This window comes from Agelaius phoeniceus, chromosome 1 (genome assembly GCF_051311805.1).
Source record: "Agelaius phoeniceus isolate bAgePho1 chromosome 1, bAgePho1.hap1, whole genome shotgun sequence".
Lineage (NCBI taxonomy): Eukaryota > Metazoa > Chordata > Aves > Passeriformes > Icteridae > Agelaius > Agelaius phoeniceus.
The window spans coordinates 25951279-25970776 of record NC_135265.1 but is presented as its reverse complement, the minus strand read 5'-3'; the positions used below and the strand labels follow the sequence as shown (position 1 = coordinate 25970776).

At 37.6% G+C, this 19498-nt stretch overlaps 1 protein-coding gene across 5 annotated transcripts in view; it reads left to right on the top strand.

Moving 5' to 3' along the window:
• SLC25A13 (solute carrier family 25 member 13) overlaps positions 1–19498 on the top strand; it is a 99470-nt gene that overhangs the window by 8651 nt on the left and 71321 nt on the right. For 4 of the 5 annotated variants that reach the window (XM_054644545.2, XM_077175128.1, XM_054644554.2 and 1 more), the window contains one exon: positions 15241–15294. In XM_054644545.2, coding sequence (XP_054500520.1) covers positions 15241–15294 — 54 coding nt within the window. Of the gene's footprint in view, positions 1–15017; positions 15129–15240; positions 15295–19498 lie in introns of all 5 variants that reach the window. The other variant, XM_077175132.1, reaches the window with a different exon arrangement.

Genomic DNA, 19498 nt, shown 5'->3' with positions numbered 1-19498 from the left:
ATTTTTCCCTGAAGGTGGGAAGTGTGGTGCAAGAATGTAGCCATGTGGATGTAACTGTAATATTGCATAGGCAAAATTGTGAGAGTGTCATAGAACTAATTAGTCAACTAATTCCCCACAAGTAATTTATGTGCTAGTGGGCAAAAATTTAAATTGAAAGAAGGAAACTAAAAAATGGAACTGAAACACTAAGAAAGCTTTGTTGTCATTTTTCTTTTAAATATTTATTCTCTTTTAAAATATTTTGTCCCATTTTCTCTGTATAGCCTAATACCTGGACTGATAGGAATGTTTTTAAAAGGAGTTTTCTGAGTAAGCAGAAGTTAAGAATAAGACTTCCCTTGCAAATTGTTTCTACTATTCTATTGCTTTTTTTCTTTTTTTAAAGATGTGTCTGATTGGCTTATTTATGTATTCAAAAGTGACCTGACTTTGCTGTAGAAGGAGTAACTGCCACTTGCTTTAGGCAAGTTTGTGGTTGGTTTTGCCTTGATTAGCCTAGCTGGTCCCTACATGTTTTTCTAACAGTGCTGATCAGCCTTAGCTCGACACAACACACAGAAGATGACTGCAGCCTTAGTCCGTAGGAGTCAGGCAGCTGGTGAAATCCTAACTCTGAGAAATGAAATCCTAACTCTCCAGATATTTGGGAAATTAAAGGAGGATGGCTTTGATGATGGATGCTGAAGATGAAGGAACTTGGAGAGCCATGCAATAATCTGTGTTTTGTTTTCCTTTGATTGGTAGTTTTTGAATGATTGATACAGATGTGAATTGTTAAGCACTATGTCATTTTATGAATTTTCCATATTAAAATGTATAAAGGTCAAAATGAAAAACAAAGCTACAGAGAGGTTTCATGCATTTGTGGTTTACGTTACTGTTGCCTTTATGACTTGTGATCTCCACATGCCCTTGGTCTCGCTCCCTACCAGCAAGTCCACGTTAGCATCAATAATATTAGTTTATCCTTTTGGTAGAAGACCTGATCTCAAAGGATCTGACCAGAGCTGGAGGCAGGGTACTCTGAGAACAGACACCTGAGACCTTTTCTGGGATTTTTGCAGTTTTTTTGCTGTTATGTTTTTTTGTTTGTTTTCATTTGATTTGTTTTTTTTTTTTAACCCAGATATCATATTTGGAAAACGCAGGCAATCTAAGTTTATTGTAATAAATAGTACTACCACAACTGGTGATTGTTTTAGTGTTTCCATTCTTAAGTGACAAATTTACTTTACTCTGCACACCTCTGTAGTCTTTTCACATTTTTGGCATTCATGCTGTTAATATTTTAGGTGACTGTGATTGCAATGAATAGAACAGGTAACCTCTCTTGAAGCTGTTAATTCTTGCTCCACAAACTGTCCTTATGACAGGTCAGCCCTTCCCAGCCCTATTAGTGCTGTTTGCATTATTAGTAGTTCTCTTTAATGAAAACCAGGTGCCAGTGATAGAAAAGGATGTTAACACCGCATCTTATCTCATACCACTGGTTAATTAAATTTGATCTAATGTGGGAGAAACACAGTTGAATATTTATTCAGACCGGTAAGATTACCTTTTTGGCTTTGCAGAATGCTAATAATAAATGTACTCCAGCCCCTCTTTTGGGTATCTAGGGCAGGATTGTCTGGCAGCAAAGCAAACTGATCAGGGAGGCAAATAGTTAATGTTATGTTGTAATTTGAAGAACAATCCTTTAGAAACTGAGCATTTTAAAGCTCTTTAAATGCTTTTTGACTAACATATATTAGCTGATAGAAGCTGCCAGAATACAGAATTGCTGAGGTCCAAGTTTTGGTGAGGTGGCAATAATAGTCCTAGAGCTGTAGTTATCTGTAGAACTATTGTTAGATTATATTGAGATTAGCCACAAATAATATAGCTGAAACTTGATTGTGTCTTCTTTTCAAAACAGAAATATCAAAGAATAATTTTACTTGAAGGGTATTAGCATTACACTTAAAGGGTGCATTCTTTAAATTATTTTCCAGTCTTCAGGTCCCACTGTGAATCAATCCCATGTGAAGATAATGTACACTGTAACTCTTAATGTCTAGTTTTTTAAAAAAAATCCATCAGTTTAGAAATTTCAGGGCTTTTAAAGGTTATTTTTGCAATTATTGAACCTATCAGAAGAGTAATACATGTGCTTTTTACAACTATGATTGTTATGCCTTGATGATTAGGATAATTGAAGGATTGAAAGAGTAAACTAAATTTCAAAGCTAGAATACAGAAGATGTTGTGTACCTTGATGACCACAGTTATTAGCCAGCCTTACAAATACGTGAAAGCAGAGTTTGTTTTCCCTCCTCCTACAGAAGAGGAGACTGAAGGGAGACCTCATCCCAGTCTAGAACTTCCTTATGAGGTGGAGAGGAGGGTCAGACGCTGATCTCCTTACTCTGGTGACCAGTGACAGAACCCAAGGGAAGAACCTGCACTTGTGTCAGGGGGGGTTTAAGTTGGATATTAGGAAAGGTTCTTTCACCTAGAGGGTGGTTGGGCACTGGAACAGCTCCTGAGGGAAGTGTCACAGCACCAGGCCTGATGGAGTTAAAGAAGTGTTTGGACAATGCCCTCAGGCTCGTGGTGGGGAGGGGATTGTCCAATCATCTTGGGGATGGTCCTGTGCAGGGACAGGTATTGGACTTGATGGTCCTTGTGGGTCACTTCCAACTCAGCATATTCTGTGATTCAGATGGTTTTGTGTAATTAGTATTCTGAAGTATCAAAACATGGCTTTTGAGCTAAACAGCTGTTGAGCAAGTCTATATCATTCCTGAGCAGTTGTGGAACTGCACAGGGAGGGAAGTGTGGGGAATCAAAATCTGCGTATTTCCTGTATAGCTGAACAAATTTCTTCAACTGAAAACTTTAAGAAAAGGATGAGAATAGACATCTGATATAGTTGAATTTCGCTTCTTGTTTCCCCAGTAGAGTTTATTATTTCTCTGTTTGTGACAGTGATCTTGTTGGTAATTCCTTTGTAATTGAAATTTGACTTACTGGAATTCAGATTGTTATGTAAAATGCCATTGACCACAGATTTTTCAAGCTTCACACACTGTTTTGCATTTATCTTTTCACATTTTTCAATTTCTGTAGGTGAATACTGCCTGATCTTTATTCACCAAGGATTTAAAAATGTTTTTTCCTGGAGCCAAGCTTCATTTCTATCTGAGAATATAAGTTTAAACTTAGTAAGAAATGGAAGGTTCAAAGAAGGTTCTGTGGCAGGTTGGAGTCTTTTCTTAGAGGTGGCTTTGAAAGGAGATGAAGAGAAAAAATTAACTAGCACTCACTGTGCTTTGTTTTTCATTCTGACATTGTGTACTGGGGAAAGTGCCTGTAGATTTCAGAATATGGAAGGGCACACATTTTTCTTTCCTGATGATGTTTGCCCACTACTTAAAAATACACTCAGTCAACAGGGGAGGAGGCTTTCACCAGGATGATCCTAAACCAAATGCCAATCATCCAGCTAGTAGGAGGAAGAAATTCTAATTGTCTTTATATTTGAGTTGCTATTTCTTATCCCAACTTCCCTGAACTCTCTCAGCTAGTAGAATCACCATTTTGGGGGGGTTTGGGGTTTTTGCTTCAGCCAATGGATATGTAATTCTGGGAAGTTATCAAAAGTGCCCACTTCATCAAAGTAAAGCAGTAAATTAGAGTAGTTTTAAAGAAATAAATTAGAGCAAATTATTCAGTGTTGGAGTAGCTTGAGCAGCATCTGACTACATCTTTCGTCAAAGGTTGATGGGTGTTAATCAAAATGCAGATAACATCTCCAAAACATGAAAGGCCATCAGCAGGATCATGACACAAAGATTCTATGCCTGTACATGCAACTCTGGTTTGAAGGTCTGTATTCAAATGTGTAGACATGTGGTTTCCTACATTGAGAAATAAAATCTCCTGTCTTAACGCCTCTTGGTAGTGTGTGTTTATGGTGTGGCTTTGCTTTTTTATTTTTGCACTTATTTTACATCAGGTGCCCTCTACATCTGCTTAGGCAAGTCTGGGGTCTGGTGTGGGCTCTTAGTGTGGGAGAGAGACTGGGATGTTGCCTTGTATCAGTAGCAGGGCAGGAGTCTCGTTTCTTAAAAGACTTAATTGAAAGATATGTCCTGCAATAGCAGTCATGCGTTATCATCTGTCCTTTGTTATGTGACTTTCCTGTCACATCTGTCCATTGCACGACCTGATGTGTAGGTCTTATTTTAGGATAGAAGAGGTCTGAAAATTAGTACTACTGAATACAAACAGCAGACTTCATTACTGTTGTCATTTTTCTCTGCCTTGGAATAAAACCTATTTCCAGTCTTCCCTGAATTCTTGGCTGCTAAAACCTCTTGGTCACGTATTTTATTATTGTAGTTCTTTATCATGTTTGACAACTACTATTTGATGAAACATCGCTGATTTAACAGATCTTTGACAGAAGAAACCTTTAAGTGAGGCACTGGGTATGAAAAGCCATTAGAAAAACAAGGTATGTAAAAATACTGCGTCTGCCTGATTCCTTCTCTCAGCCCATTGTGCAGTCTGAATCTGACTAGAGAAATCTTCACGTGTTTGGGAGAAGAAATTTTTGAATAATTTCACATTTCCATTAAAATAGTTTTTGTCACTGACATCAAGTCAGCCTTCCTCCTTCCTGTCACTTCACCTGTCTAAGACTGCTTGCCATTGTGTGTCAGTCTAACTGGAAACTACTTTCTAAAGATCATGAATTAGTCCCATGTTGATGCTGTTCAAAAGGAAGAAAAACATGGCAACAACAAACTTTATACAACTGCTTTTACTCTGTTCGCAGGCCTAGATCAGTAACTTGGTCTGAATCTTTTCTGTCAAGACTAACTGGTGTGAAGCAGCAGGTTCAGTCTTTTCTGCATTGTGAAGATTATACTACAGGAGTTTTGAGCCTCTTTTGTCTACCTAAAGAAGATATTGGTGTAAAACCCTTAATGACTGCAAAACTCTTGCAATTTGCTTTTGGTTTTCCATTACATGTAACCTATAGATTCAGTATCTCAGGTATGACAATAGCCCAGACCAGAATACTTAATTCTCAAGTGTGCAAGCATTCAAATCCTGTATAGTTGAAATAGGACTTAATAGTTCCTTATTCTGTGTGCCTTTGACAAGTTGATAATAAATCAGCTTTTTCCCCTTTTTCTCTGGATGTGTGGCGAGTGAAGGAAGTAAAGAGAGCACTGAACTCTTGAAAATTATGGAAGTATCTTAGCAAAATATGCACAGAAAGTCTGCCAAATACACTTGTTTTCCTCCAGTGTTTTTAGGAAGTTTTATACAGAATGTGTGCCTACAATTTTTTTGTAGTTTTGAAAACCTGGGGCTTTGTGTATGACCCACAATTTGATCAAACAAAGGTGTATATAATGACAACTAGTGTGAGATCTCCTGGATTTTCTGTTCACTGCAGATTTTCTGGGGTAGTGCAGGTTGTGAAAGCTGTGAGGTATAATCACTGATTGATCACCCAGCCTTTTTTTTTTTGAGGTTAAGCATTAACTTTTTGTGTTTCAAAGTGCTGGATCAACTGGTCAGAAAGAGTTTTTTTGGAATTCTGCTACAGTTTTGACAGTTTGGGCTAAAAAGTAGGATACTATGGGATGGCAGACATGCTGTTCTGAATTCATTTGGTGATGTCAGGGTGCTGACATCAACCCAAGTGTCCAAGGAATGAAATGGAAAAGCTCTTGGTTACTGAGTCATTAAAAGAAAAGTGCCAGGTCTTCTCTAGTGTCTTAAACGCTGCTCTGTGTTTGTTAATCTGGTATTTTTAGAGTTTAGTTTGACTGCAATGCCCTCAAAGTAAATGGAAGTCCATTTCTTGGGGAAAAAAAAGGTTCAATATTGTTTACCCCTCTGCTAAAAATGCTTTCCTGGAGGTAATTTTAAGGATTTTATCTTTAAATTCCCATCTTTAAATTAAAATGTTCAGTTTGACATCATCATTATTTCCACTGCAACCAAGTGATCTCACAAAAACATTCAGAGGGCAATGCAGCAGAAGTAAATTTAATGTTTTAATGAAATAGTTATTGCTTTATGCAAATATCTATGATAAAATAGACTCACAGATCAGAAGCCAAAATCATTCAAGCTAAAATCAGAATAGTTTGTAATTAAAATGCTGAAAATGTTTCCACAGTTTCTAAAGGAGATGAGAAGATTTTAATTATTGTTGTCAGGTATCTTACAACTTAGGTGAATTATGGAGAGTTATTGTGAACTCTTTAACAATTTTGACTGAGGTGTGGCAAGTCAGTGGCAGATAAACCCCTACGATTACAGTGACAGCATTGCATAAAAAAAATAGGTCTTCACTAGTTTATTTTATATTCCTGCATGAAACTGTAAATTATTTCCAAGTACCCTCTTTGATAGCTTCACTTTTCAGCTCAGATCTTAAGCAAGAATGAAGGTCACACAATCAGAGTGTCCTGTGGCAGCTGTGTAATCTGCTAATATTTAAACATCAAGCAGTTGTTTGTTGTTAATATTGAAGGTAAGAATTGTGAAATAAAATGTTAAACTGCCTTTACTTTGTACTCCCTTCTTCAGGGAGATTATGTAATAAGTTTAAACGAAAACCCATATGGTGCTAGTTGGACAAACAATGATACCCTTGTTTACAGGCAAAAGAGAGTATGTTTGCAAACACATACTTTGACATATGTATTATTTTGATATGACAGGTAAAAATCTTTAAGGGAGAGAGATACTTTGTAAATGTGAATCTCCAGGTTTTCCATAGTCAGAGGCTTATTAACATGTTTATGTGGGAAACGTGGATAGTTACTGTGACTCAACTTTCACAGACCATGGCCATGCTTCCCATGACCCAGTATGCCACTGTATTGAGTGCTGTAGGGATAGAAAAAAAAAATAACATACTTTTTGTGTTTCAAGTAGGAAAATGTTACCTTTTGCCCAAATATGTTCTGGAATGCTCCTGTTATTTTTGTTAGCTATGGGGAAGGGTTCCTGACCACAGGACTTTAGCTTTCCTTTGAGTCTCACCATTTATAGCCTTTTAATAACTTTACTTGATGTGTGTGATGTTGTTTCCCTTATTGCAGGTGTCATTTGTTCTTTCTAAGGTTGTAGATTGGATCCATACATGCATAAGGATTTGTGCCCACTCCCACACCCTTCCCAGTTCTCTGAGCTGCTGAGGTGTAGCATTTTGAATAGAGCTGAATAGATGGAATTGATTATAAACTGGATCTTGAAAAGTGAACTTTTGTCTTCAAAGAAGGAAACATAACACTGAAACAAAACACATTTACCTGTTGGTTATTCCTACATAATTCCTGTTGTGCAATTATTGGCCAAGACATTTAATATATTGGAACTTTTCTCCAGCACATTTCTTTATCTGCTCATTCACAAGCATGGAGTTACAGATTACAGATTACTCTAGCAACAACTTAAGATGCTGCCTATAAATGTTCCACAAGTTTATGCAGACTGGTTGCACATAACTAAATGATACAATTTTTGTTACTGTTATTATTATTATTATTATTAGGTTTTGGTTGGTTTTTTTTTTTTTTTCAATTAGTAGTTATTTAAGAGCAGGTAATTCTGGTTATCATAGCCCTATATGGCAGTGCTCCAGGTCTGCTTTCTTCAAAAGGCAGCAGATTTTTGTTTATTGCTGCAAACAGTCTTGCTCACTCACTGGGATCTCGTGTTGACATCTGGGAGAGAAAATTATGCAGAAACCTTTTTTAACATTGTTCAGGGTGTCCTTGCCATTGCTGGTTCTGTAATTCATGGAGGTGTCAGATAAAGCATGGAATGCCTCTTTTTAGGTCTCTGTGTGTACTGTATGATATCAGGTGTAATTGAGGACTCTGAAGAAGTTCCCTGGGAGTGCAGCATCATACCATTGTTTTGAATCTTTGGATTGTGACTTTTCTTGGTGGAAGAACCTCTTTAGGTTGTATAGCTGCTTTGTGCTATGGCAGGGGAAAGTGAGTGTTTGGGTGGTGGTTGGGGTCTGAAGCTTGAAGCCAGGTGAAACCAGGAGTGATTGTCTCCAAGCTGTGAGCTGTTGGGAACCTTGAGCACCACGAGCATGGGTACCTTGGAGGGGCTTGTTACTAACTTGTATGTTGCATTCAGAGATGGATCTCTCAAAGCTCACTGTTGCCCTGCACAGCTGTGAGATGATGCTTCCTGAAGGTGCCACTTTCTGAGAACCATGGTGTTAAATGGCCTTTTGTCTTGTCACCTACCCATTGCTTCATCCTGGTTAAAATACATATTTTATGTTAATAACATTGAATGCCAGGCAAGATTCATGCTGCCCTGATAGTCTGCCAGTTCTCTCTTAGAATTTTTGAATGATAACAGTGTCATTCAGTATCTTCACTGTCTGCTTTCTGCAGAAACTGCTTTCAATCTTGCAGTTGTTACACTGGAGAATTTTTCTATCCTTTGCTTCTTTGGGTGAGATGAATGTTTTTCTGCTAGATGTAAGCCTCTAGAAGACAAATTGCTGGAACTGGGATGACTGTTTTGAAAGACGGACATGAGGCAGTTGATGCCTCATGTTGATGTCAAGAGCTTATGGTCAGCACACTGGTTGTACATTAGCATTATTGTTGTAACAAAACATGCCCTGGGAGAATCAAAAAGGAAAGTCTAATCTGGACTGAGATAGCCACCAAATATGTTTTATCAGGTTCATAATTCTTAGATATGACTCCGTTTCTGAAAGGTGTAAGGAAGTAAATAGCAGCATTAACCTCATGAGGTCTATAACCTCATCCATCTATGATGAGGGGGAGTGGGTATTTTTGAAACATACCCATGAGTGGATAAAAAATGTCACTTGACCATTCTCAGGAGCTCCTTTGAAAATAAACTTTTTAATTGAAGGACCTCTAATATATCTTATGTAGAATTATTAAATTCTTCAAGTGAGTGGTGAGCTCTGGTTTGCTGAGATACACAGGAACATATTAACGTTGCATAATGGCCACCACAATGTGTCTCACTTATGTATCTCTGGATCTCTGTCCTGAGTAAAAATGTGTTGCAGAAGAGCTATGAGACAATAGGGAATATTACTTTGAGAGAGAAGTTACAGTCACAGTATGGTAACAGATGGATAGATAGTGATTGGAGAACTGGGATTTTTGTGATAGTAACATGAAAAGTGAAAAAAGTTTCTGTTTTTAACAAAGTTTACATTTTCAGGTTCAGTTTCTTACTGTGGTGTAGTGCATCAATTTTTGTGGCAGGAATGATAGCTGTTGTATCCTTGTCCTAGTCTGGAGGCTGACTACAAATAGTCCAGTTTGTTCCTAACTCCATTTTCTGATAAGTGCTTAAAGTTTGGTGTGGTTTGTGTTGGCTACAGTATGGTGCTTTTTCCTTTACTTAAATGCTTTCACTAACCAGTGGCAATGCCTAGCTATTTTTACCTTTGTATTGAGATAGTTTTACTGTCTTTCTGTTTTCCAGGTCTTTAGGTACAAAAATTGTAGAAGTACACACTCTAAACGTATTTTTACATAGCATTGATTAGCTAATCTTGGAAATTCTTGTAGCAGTTTTTCTTGAGATATGTACTACTCCCACCTTGGTTTCTGTACCTACTTGGAAGTATTGGACAAACTGGACAAGGATATTCCTGTGTGTATATAATTGGTGTTGGGCCCTGATGAGTTTGTGTGCAAAAATACTATGGTTCATTGGGAGTCTTCTTGTATGAGAACCATCTTATGAACAAGCCACCTGCATTTGCTCTGGGACTTTGAAAGTAGGATCAAAGCTAGAAGGTAATTGCACAATAAAGTAGGTTTGTTAGCTTTGATTCACCGGGGGGAAGTGAGGCTTCCACCTCCCATGGTGCAGAAGACTGGGAATTGCCCAGAGATTATAATTATGATGAAGTGAAGATGGATGTGAATAGCTTTGCTTGAGATATGCTGTCTTTGTTAGCTAACAAATTCATTTTGCTTCACCAGTGTGTGGGGTAGACTCAGCACAACTGTCTAGTTTCAATAGTGCTTGTTCTGCATCTCTTCATTCTCAACCAGTCTATATGGTATGAAAAGATCCTACAGAAGATTCTTTATTGTTAATAGCATTCATTTATCTTAACTTTGCTAGGTGTTATTAGACAAAGGAATGCTTAGTGTAGGGTTAGACTTTTGCGAAGTGTAGTTGAAATGTTTGACTGAGTGGATCAGAACTGTTTTTAGAAAAGAAAGACTGTGCTCAGACTGATCAGGCTGGATGTACCTACCTGCTTGGTAGTTACCAATGTCTCTTGCAGTTCTTCTTAGCCTAAGCCTTTGGGCAGATATGCCAAATGCTATCTGAACTGTATTTTTCTAGGAGAAATACTCGGTTTATTGTTAAGGAGGTTTGTTGAGAAGGTTTTTGATCTGCGTTCAATGCCAGCTCTCCTTGCAGTTGTCTGATTCTCTGCTTGGTGAGCTGGTCCACACATCTTGCTTGAAATCTCCCTTGTAATGTTCTGCATAGTTCACTTTCCACTGTAGATCACAGTCAAGTTCTTTTACTGTAGAAGGAATGGCAGTTCTTTTGCTGAGGTGACAATATGTATATTGGACTGACAGAAAATGCTTATTGAGGCAGCTGAAACAAGAGGCAATGCCCTGCACAGAGGCTGATGCAGAACACTTGTAACTTAGGATATGGGTGTGATGATGGAAAGTGACCAAGGAAAGTGCTAGGTTAGGAGAATGATTATGTATGTCTAAATAGAGAAGAAAGATGATTCTCATCTACATGAACAGGTTAGTTGTATTAAAATAAAAACTGGAATATTGTCTTAGCATAATAATTAATGGGTTTCTGGTCTGAATTCAGACTTGGCCAGTAACTGTGCTTTGACTCGTTTCCGATATTCCAGTCACTCATTTAAACAAGAATGTAAGGTCAGACCCCAGTTTGATCTCTTTTGGAGTTGCACATTTGAAGTGTATATGTATACTTTTAGCCAGAAGGAAATATTACAATGATCTAATCTGACCTCTTACATAAACTGGGCCACATGTGTTTGAGTCTTACAGGTGGACTCAATAACTTGTGATGAAATAAAAGAATACCCCTACAAGACATAAGGTTTCAATTTTAATTTGGGGTCTTTTAGTGGTATGAAATACATTGCATTCTTCAGTTGTGTTTAAGAATGGATGAACTTCTGAAAAATAATCTTAATTTCAACACAAGTTACTGGAGCATGTGATCACTTGTTGAGCCTTTCATCAAACATCTTTTCTCTGTATGTGTCTGTAGATGGTGTTCTCTAGAACTGAGCAGACCGAGCTCACCACTGTCAGCTCTGCCACAGCTCTGGCTCTCTGCTTGGAGAAGGACAGCTCTCCAGCATCTTACCTGCTCGGTGTCAGGAGGTTTTAAAGATACTGAGGTCTGGGGGGGCAACCTTACCTCTGTTTTTCCTTCACATCTGAATTGTATTCAGACTAAACCAAAAGAAAGAAAGAGTATTATCTCTTTGTCTTGGGTTAGGCCTTGCTGTTGTTGCAATAAACTTTCTAGAATATTGTAGCGATTCCCAAGTATTCCTGGATCATAATCACCTTTCTATTCTGTTCAGACTGTGGCTACCAAAATGATCTTTGCTGTAAAGGTGAGAAGATCAGATATTATATTTTTGCCATTAGATTGATGTTATATTGACATTAATTATGATTTTCCTACTGCCCTTTTTCTTTCTTTCCCACCCATGTTGTTGTTCTTTACTGGATGGAGCACACCATGTTATTAATCTTTTTGTGTCTTTTGATACCATGCAATCTTTCACAACATGTTTCTTCTATCTTGTGTATGACAAATATATTAATAGAATTGGTTGGAAATGTAATATAATCTTCTTTGACTCCCAGTGGATTCTGTTTTCTTGTGTCTTACAGTTATATTTTTATGGAAAGACTCTGCATTTAATTTTGAGTATGGAAGTGAGACTGAAAATGCATGTCTCTGTAAATTGAGGATAAGTCAATAAGGAGAAAAGAGGGCTGCTGGAGAAAATAGGCTGAAATTATGGTCAAGGTGCAAGGGAGTCTGAAGATATGATGAGCTCCAGCATGCAAATCAATCTGTGTTACTGTCTCTCACAGAACTTTCCTTTTCTCTGTGCACTCTTTGTTGAGTGTTGTTGCTAATGGGAGGGCCTCAGCATTTTAAGTGCAGTTCTTATACTGCCTGTTCTATTTCATTCTTCATATATATTATAACTCCCATGTACACGCAGTATGTTGCTAAAGACTTTCAGGTGTCTTCCTTAGGAATGAAAATCCCTGCTGATATTTTCTATACATGATCCCAGTCTTCCCTGTAGAGCGTTCTAACTTGATTATAGTCCTGCACTTCAGTTGATGTACTCTGTTGTCTCCTGGGCTTTTTAATAACAAATGTTGTTTGTTGGAGGGCGTTCTTCACTGAACCTTACTTAATAGAAGGTGCTGTTTTAGGTGTATCTGTTACATATTATTTTTTTTTAAAGAGCAATAGCAACATTATTTCACTCAGATCTCCTTTATCAAACGCCTTCTCATGCCGCTAGAGAGGTGTTAGGGCCTTCCAGCTCGTAGCTGATTTTATCTTTATGGAGAAAAGATGGAAGTAAAATGGAGAAGTCTTTCCAGTATCAAAACGCATCACCCGAACCCAGTTATGTGAGAGTCAGTACATATCACCTGAGCTGACTGATGGAGAAGCAGCTTTCGTCTGTGGGTCACTTTTCATTAAGCATGCTACCTGTCAGCTTGCAGTCTTGTTGGCATCAGGTTACTTTGCCTTTCAACTGATGACATAACTATTTACAGAATGGTATGGAAAGTAATATTTTGACCTTTTCTAGAGTGGGAATCTTCTAGTAACACCTGTCATCAGGATCAGTTTTTATGGCTGTGTGTGCAGCTTCAGCCTTGCCTATAGCTGGGTATGGATGAAAAGCTGAATAAAATGCTTCTCTTAGTCACTGGTATGGCTGCATTAACATCAGTCTTCCTGAAGTTCTCATGTAATGTAATAGAGGCTCTTTTCTTCAATTGGGATCAGATACACCTTTCAGAAAGCACATTGGTAGATGTGACATGGTGTTAACCGTGCCTTTCCTCTTCTGTTTGCTGCGGAATGGAAAAATGAGGAAGTAGACTGTGGGAAATGGAGAAAAGCTGTGGTATGCAGCCACTGCTGGGGCTCCCAGTCTGCAGTTCTTCTGTGCCATTCATTGACCTAACCAGCTTCAACCTATCTTTCAGTATTGACGGTAAAAAACACCACTCAAATTCCCCCGTAATCAGAAGGGGGCTGAAAAATGGTAGCTGGACTGTGAGCACATCTCCCAAGTTTCTCAGAATTGTTAATGTCAGTGAAATTAAAGGAAAATAGTGTAAGTTCATGTATCTTTTCCTTTTTTTCCTCCCTTAGTTTCTTTAGGCTTAGCTTTCTCTGACAGTATAAAATTTGAACTTTAAGACAGATAAAATATGATACTGATTTATATTTACTAGCTAAAGGTGTTTGAAGTGTCTTTCCTTTGCTTGTATAGTGGCAGGGTTCTGGACTGAAGCAGCATAGAAATGCTGCTTTTTTTTTCATTCCACAGAGTTCCCATTTGCTCTAGACTATCAGATTTTTACAAACAGGTTAAATTAAATCTGTGCTCACAGTGATTATATTTAGGACAGTTTGCATTTTAGAAAACACATGTTTCTATATTCTTAGCTTCACAACTACGCTTTGATTTTTTTGCAATGCTTTCACACAGATTTCTATGTAGACACAGGATTGGGACTCCAGCTGTGGACTTTGTCAGTTGAGCATAGATGTGGTTTTTCCCTTTTAGAAAACTTATAGAATTTTGTAAGAAACTGTAATCATACACTTTTCTTAAAATATTCTGGGTTTTGGTTTGGTTTTTGGGGGGTTTTTTGCATGTTTTTGTGGGGTTTTTTGTTGTGTTTTTACACCATCTAGGGTGAGGACAAACTTACTGAAGATTTGTCATTAAGTGTATGTGTGAGGATATGATGCTGTTGTACAGATTTACACAGACTCCTTCTATTTTCTGCAGTAGGCCAGTATGGTTCCAGAAATGCACTTGGGGTCACATTTGCCTTTACACTCTACCATTGCTAAAAAGAGTTAGGAAAGTAAAGTAGTATTTTATTGATAACATTTCTGATGTTTAATTAAATGAGGGTAAGATTGTGTGTCTTGTCCTTTGGCTGTTTATTCCCTTTGGAATTTTTTTGAAAATCCCACACAATTTTTTTGAAAATCTGTGTTTGCTTGCAAAGATTTTTTTTTTTATTATTTGGAATAGATGGATGTTCTGAATTGACTTGTCAGATGAGGGTTATTATGTTAGCAAGCAAGATTTTATCAAGGTAGCTTGAAGAAGGAAAGGGAAACTCTAGTAGGCACAGGCTGAGGGGACGCATCCACTTGCTGCCAAAAGCAGCAAAAGGATTGTATGGTATATCAACCAGGATAATACTGATGAACTTACTCCATAGTGGGTTAATATTTTTTGATTCAGTGTTCTGAAAAAAAATTAATTTGGGCTTGTGGTGATAAATACAACTTACATTTTAGTTTGGACTTTACTAATTTGATCTGCAGAAAAATTTAGATACTCTAGATACTGCTTTCTGAATTAATCTCATTAAAAAGATCTACACTTTAAGTTTATAATGGTGTAATAAGCCAAATAGTTACATTGAAATTCAGTTTTTTATGGAGCTGCTTTCTTGAACAAGTTTGTGAGTCTGAGTATTTCATTCTTGCCTTTTATCACTTACGGACTGTGTATGGCACTCTGAAATCTTTGGGTGAAAGGTGCTAGAAGTGTAAAAAATCTGTGGTAAAGATAGTATAATGCTGAATCCCAGCAGAGAGGTATGCTATAGAGATGTGATTCTTGAATATCTTTATGACTTGTTAATGTGTGCTTGTTTAAGAGTTGCAGGGTTGCATAACGAAAGCAGAACAAAAATATTGAATAACCTTATGTAAGTGTGAAATGGATAAAATGAGCGTGGCCAACTAAAGCTGTGCCTGATTTATCTAAGGTGAACATTTATTTTCATCACTTGTTCTGTTGTTTGTGTTCTTGTTTTTAAATGACACTTTGACACCTTTTGTGTAAGCTATACATATTAATGTAATTGTATTTACTTGTAGGTGGCTCTAACCAAAAGAGCTGATCCAGCTGAGTTGAAAGCAATATTTTTGAAGGTATGTGTAAAGTAAATATTTTACTCTCTCTGCTTAAATTTTTCATATCTTTTGCTCCTTTATTGCAGCATACAACTCTTGATAGTTTTTTTTCCAACCATTAATCATTCACTGTATTATTACCATGTTAGACTTAAATACCATTATCAGAATTGAACAATGCTCACCAAGAAGTCAGATATATTCCTGAGTGATTATTGTATTGACTCAGAAGAAGTATTGCTATCTTAGAAAAAACCCATATTGTTCAGAGAATGTGGTAGGAGTTTCACTATTGTTCTTACATGTGGTAAAAATGTTCATGTAGATACCTTACTGTTAAATGATTTGGTAAACTTTCTTCTTCTATCCTTGCCATCCTTTCTTCCTTAGGATTATCTCTGCTTCTGTTATTTGTAGAACTGTTGGGAAGATCACCATGTGAAGTGCTGGCCATATTTATTATTTAGCTGAAATTCTTTCTTTGTTGGTCTGCTGTGGAAAGCATGCAAGTAAAGACTCAGGTGCTTGCTTATATACTTGAGAGAAATGTGCTTTAGTGTTTTGCTCAAGAGTGGGAGCTGATTCTCCAACGCTGCTCCGTTCTTGTGAGACCCCACCTGCATTGCTGCATCCAGCTCTGGGACTCTCAAGATAAGAAGGATGTGAACCTGTTGGAGCTAGTCCAGAGGAGGGTCACAAAAAAAGATGATCAGAGTGCTGGAGCACCTTTGCTATGAAGACAGACTGAGAATTGAGATTGTTCAGCCTGGAGAAGAGATGGCTCCAGGGAGATTTTACTGCAGCCTTTCAGTACCTCAAGGGAGCCTACAAATAATCTGGAGAGGGACATTTCACAAGTATAGGGACATCTTACAAGAACGTGTAGTGGTAGGACAAGGGGGAATGACTTTAAACTGAAAAAGAGTAGGTTTAGGTTAAGGAAGTAAGGAAGAAACTCTTACTGTGAGGTTGGTAAGTCCCCAGAATAGCTTATCCAGAGGAGTTGTGAATGCCCCATCCCTGGAAGTGTTCAAGGCCAGATTAGATGGGGCTTTGAGTAACCTGGTCTAATGGGACATGTATGTGCCTATGGCAGGGAGGTTGGAACTAGGTGATCTTTAAAGTCTTTTCCAACCCAAACTATTCAGTGATTTTGTGAAACTGGCTTTCTTTGAACCATTTCCTAAATTTAAATAACTATGTGTAGCCTTCCTAAGATTCATTAGTCCACTATCTGGGTAAGTTTTGTATTCTGGTATAAAAAAAAAGAGTAGAAAAATTTGTGGTTCTGAAGAATAAGTATGAGGTAGATGGCACAGTGCTATTAGGGAGCTGTTGTATCTAAATTATTTCTGTGGAGGTGTTGAGGGCTTGAGACAGCTCATACCTTTCCAGTTTCTTCCCTCCATCTTTGCTCTCCAGCATCATGCCCCACTCTCAGTGTAGTTCTTGGTATTTTTTCCATTGTCCCTTGTGAGCTATTATTAACCATATGTGTAGGTGTCACAATGTATATTGCCTGTATTTATAGTTTTATTATATACTGTCAGTATTTATAGCTCTAAAATGAGATTTTCAGTTGAGAAAGTCAGGATTTAACTTCTTAAGTCCTGGAACTTGTATCTGTCAGGAGAGCAAACAGACCCTTGCAAAAGAAGGGGTTATGTGGTTTACAGTGGAATACTTGAAGAGCAGGAAGGAGCATAGCAGCAGAAAAAGCAGACAGGGAGTAGACCACTGACCTGAGAAGACAGTAGCATTGAGGAAGGAAATAAACACACTAGAGAGAAACCCAGTCCCTTCTGAGCTGAGGTGATCCTCAGTTGGAGAGTGGGGAAGCTGGTTGGTTGGTTTGATGAGAATAGTGGATATTAATCTCTTAAATTTCTGAAGATTGTAGCTCCCTCAATCACCTGATTTGGTGGATTGAATGCGTTGTAGTTTAGCACACGAAATGCCACCTCTGACTTCTTTTTCTTCCTTTTGCTTTCCCTTCCACTAAAAAGGAGATCCCAGTAAAGAAGTAATGAAATAGGAGCTAAATGTTTTGTTCAGTGTAATGCAGCATTGTCATGCTGCTTACTCCCAAGAAGGCAAAAATGATGAGTAAATGTGTTATGTTGTTCATGGTCTACAGATGAGTGATGCCCAGAGTGTTAATTAAGCTTCTCCAGGCTATTTTAAGTGGTGAAGCCAATACAGTTGCTTGTGCAGACTGTGGAATGTTCACTTACAAAATAATTTGACAACTATTCTTTCCTACTTCAATTAAGAATTTAAAAATGTGATTGCTGTTTAGGGATGGTACCCACAGTGTAGAAATAAATGTGAAATTATCAGTTTAAATGCAGTGCATTGCAGTCAACTTTTAGCATATTTAGTATGTCAAATCCCCAATATGTTTGCAAATCTTACTTTAAATGTGGTTAAACTTGTTATTACTTGACTATATAAAAAGTGTGTAAATAAGTTGCCAAAAAGCTATTAAGTACTATATATAATATCAAATTCTCTGTGGGTATAATTGTCAAAGTGGGGGAAAATAAAATTGTAAAGAACGAATTTTTAAATGCTGCTCCTCCAAAACAAATGGAATTGATGTTTTCTTTATTTTTGTTATGATAATTTCCAAGAGTACTTCTTCTAAGTCTTCTAACATAATCTCTAAGAGATTAGATTTTAGTCAAAGTGATCAAGCTGACATTTTTCAAGGTCATTTTCTATATGTAGTATAGAGTACGTGATTGGATTTCAAATACACTTGAGTAAATCACAATGACAAGAAACAGGGGGACACTGAAACCTTGTGCTGTTTTCTGTTATTGAGTGCCCTAGCAGGGGGTTAGACTGGATGAAAAAAGAAATGTAGAAGCATAGGCTGTCTGACTTATTTGATTTGTTTCTCAATAGCAGCTGTGTTAAAAGTTTCTGAGGCTGGGATTTTGAAGGATTCTGTCTTTCTGCAAATGATTACATTGAAATCAATTGATCTGTTAGTTCTTATAAAAGTATACAATTCAAAATTCCTTGCAGTGTAGCAGCTAGCAAGCATGTGTTATTGAAACAGGAATCCTTTAGCACTATCCAATATATAGATGCCAAAGCGAGTTATGTTTTGTTAGGCTTGCTCCTCTGAAGCCTTGTTTCTTGAAGATATTGCTGTACCTGAAAATGGTATTTCTATAGCACTAGAAGAAAATAATCTACTTACTATAACACTTTGGCATCCCTCTGAGAGTTATATGCCTACAGCAGGTATAACAGTATGCTGCAGGCTCCAGTATGAAATAAAAACTGGCAGTTTTTGTCCCTCAGCAGAGCCACAGTAATGTGAAATAAAACATGTGCTTGAAGTACACTACAAAACAGCAATAGACATCTAATTTATTTATTACTTTAGTGTGGATAATACTCTGTGGGGAGATGCTATGATAGTTTATCATCCTACACTGCCTAAAAAAATTTAAAAACAGAAATTAGCAGTTTCTTTCCTGTTCTCAGTGTGTATTTGTTATCCCAAGATAGATCTGTTTCCCTTAAAGCTAGCATATGGTTCTACAAATCTTGCCTGGGATTTCTGTTCCTCTTAATGATTGTCATTATCCTTTTTCTTTTCTTAAAATACATTCTTTAGGGTTGATTTCAAATTTGACCTTCTTCAGAAAATGAGGAGTTAAAAAATTGAGGGTAGAGGTGGTAACAAAGGGAATTTTATTTATTTATTTATTTATTTAGATATTATCTTCAAAAATGTTAATATTACTTTTATTTGTAACATATTACTGGAGGCTTCCCCTGGAAGCAAATCTGCTTGGGTCTGTCAATAGCTGTTTTCTGGAGTAGTATGCTAGTCTGTGTGTAAAGCAGGGATACTGTATGGCAGGTGTCAGAATTCTTTTCTTATTTCTGCAGTGTGCTAAACTGTCAAAATTCGTGGTTTGCTGTTATATTTTTCTGCAAATGCTATTCTTTGGCCTCCTTTCAGCACTTCAGCCAAGGAGAAGTACCTGTAGGCTCTCCTTTCCTAAAGGAGAAAGCTCCATGGCTGGAGGTGATGCAGTAGAGTTCTCCAATACAGCACCCCCAGGTGGACATTCCTGGGGGATCATTTGCTGCCCTGGCATTTCCGGGTGTCACCAGCCCTGCCTTCTCATCCTGAAGTAGAATGGCTAAAGAAGGAGTCATTTCACATAGATAAGATATGCTGTCAGAGTTTCAGTGG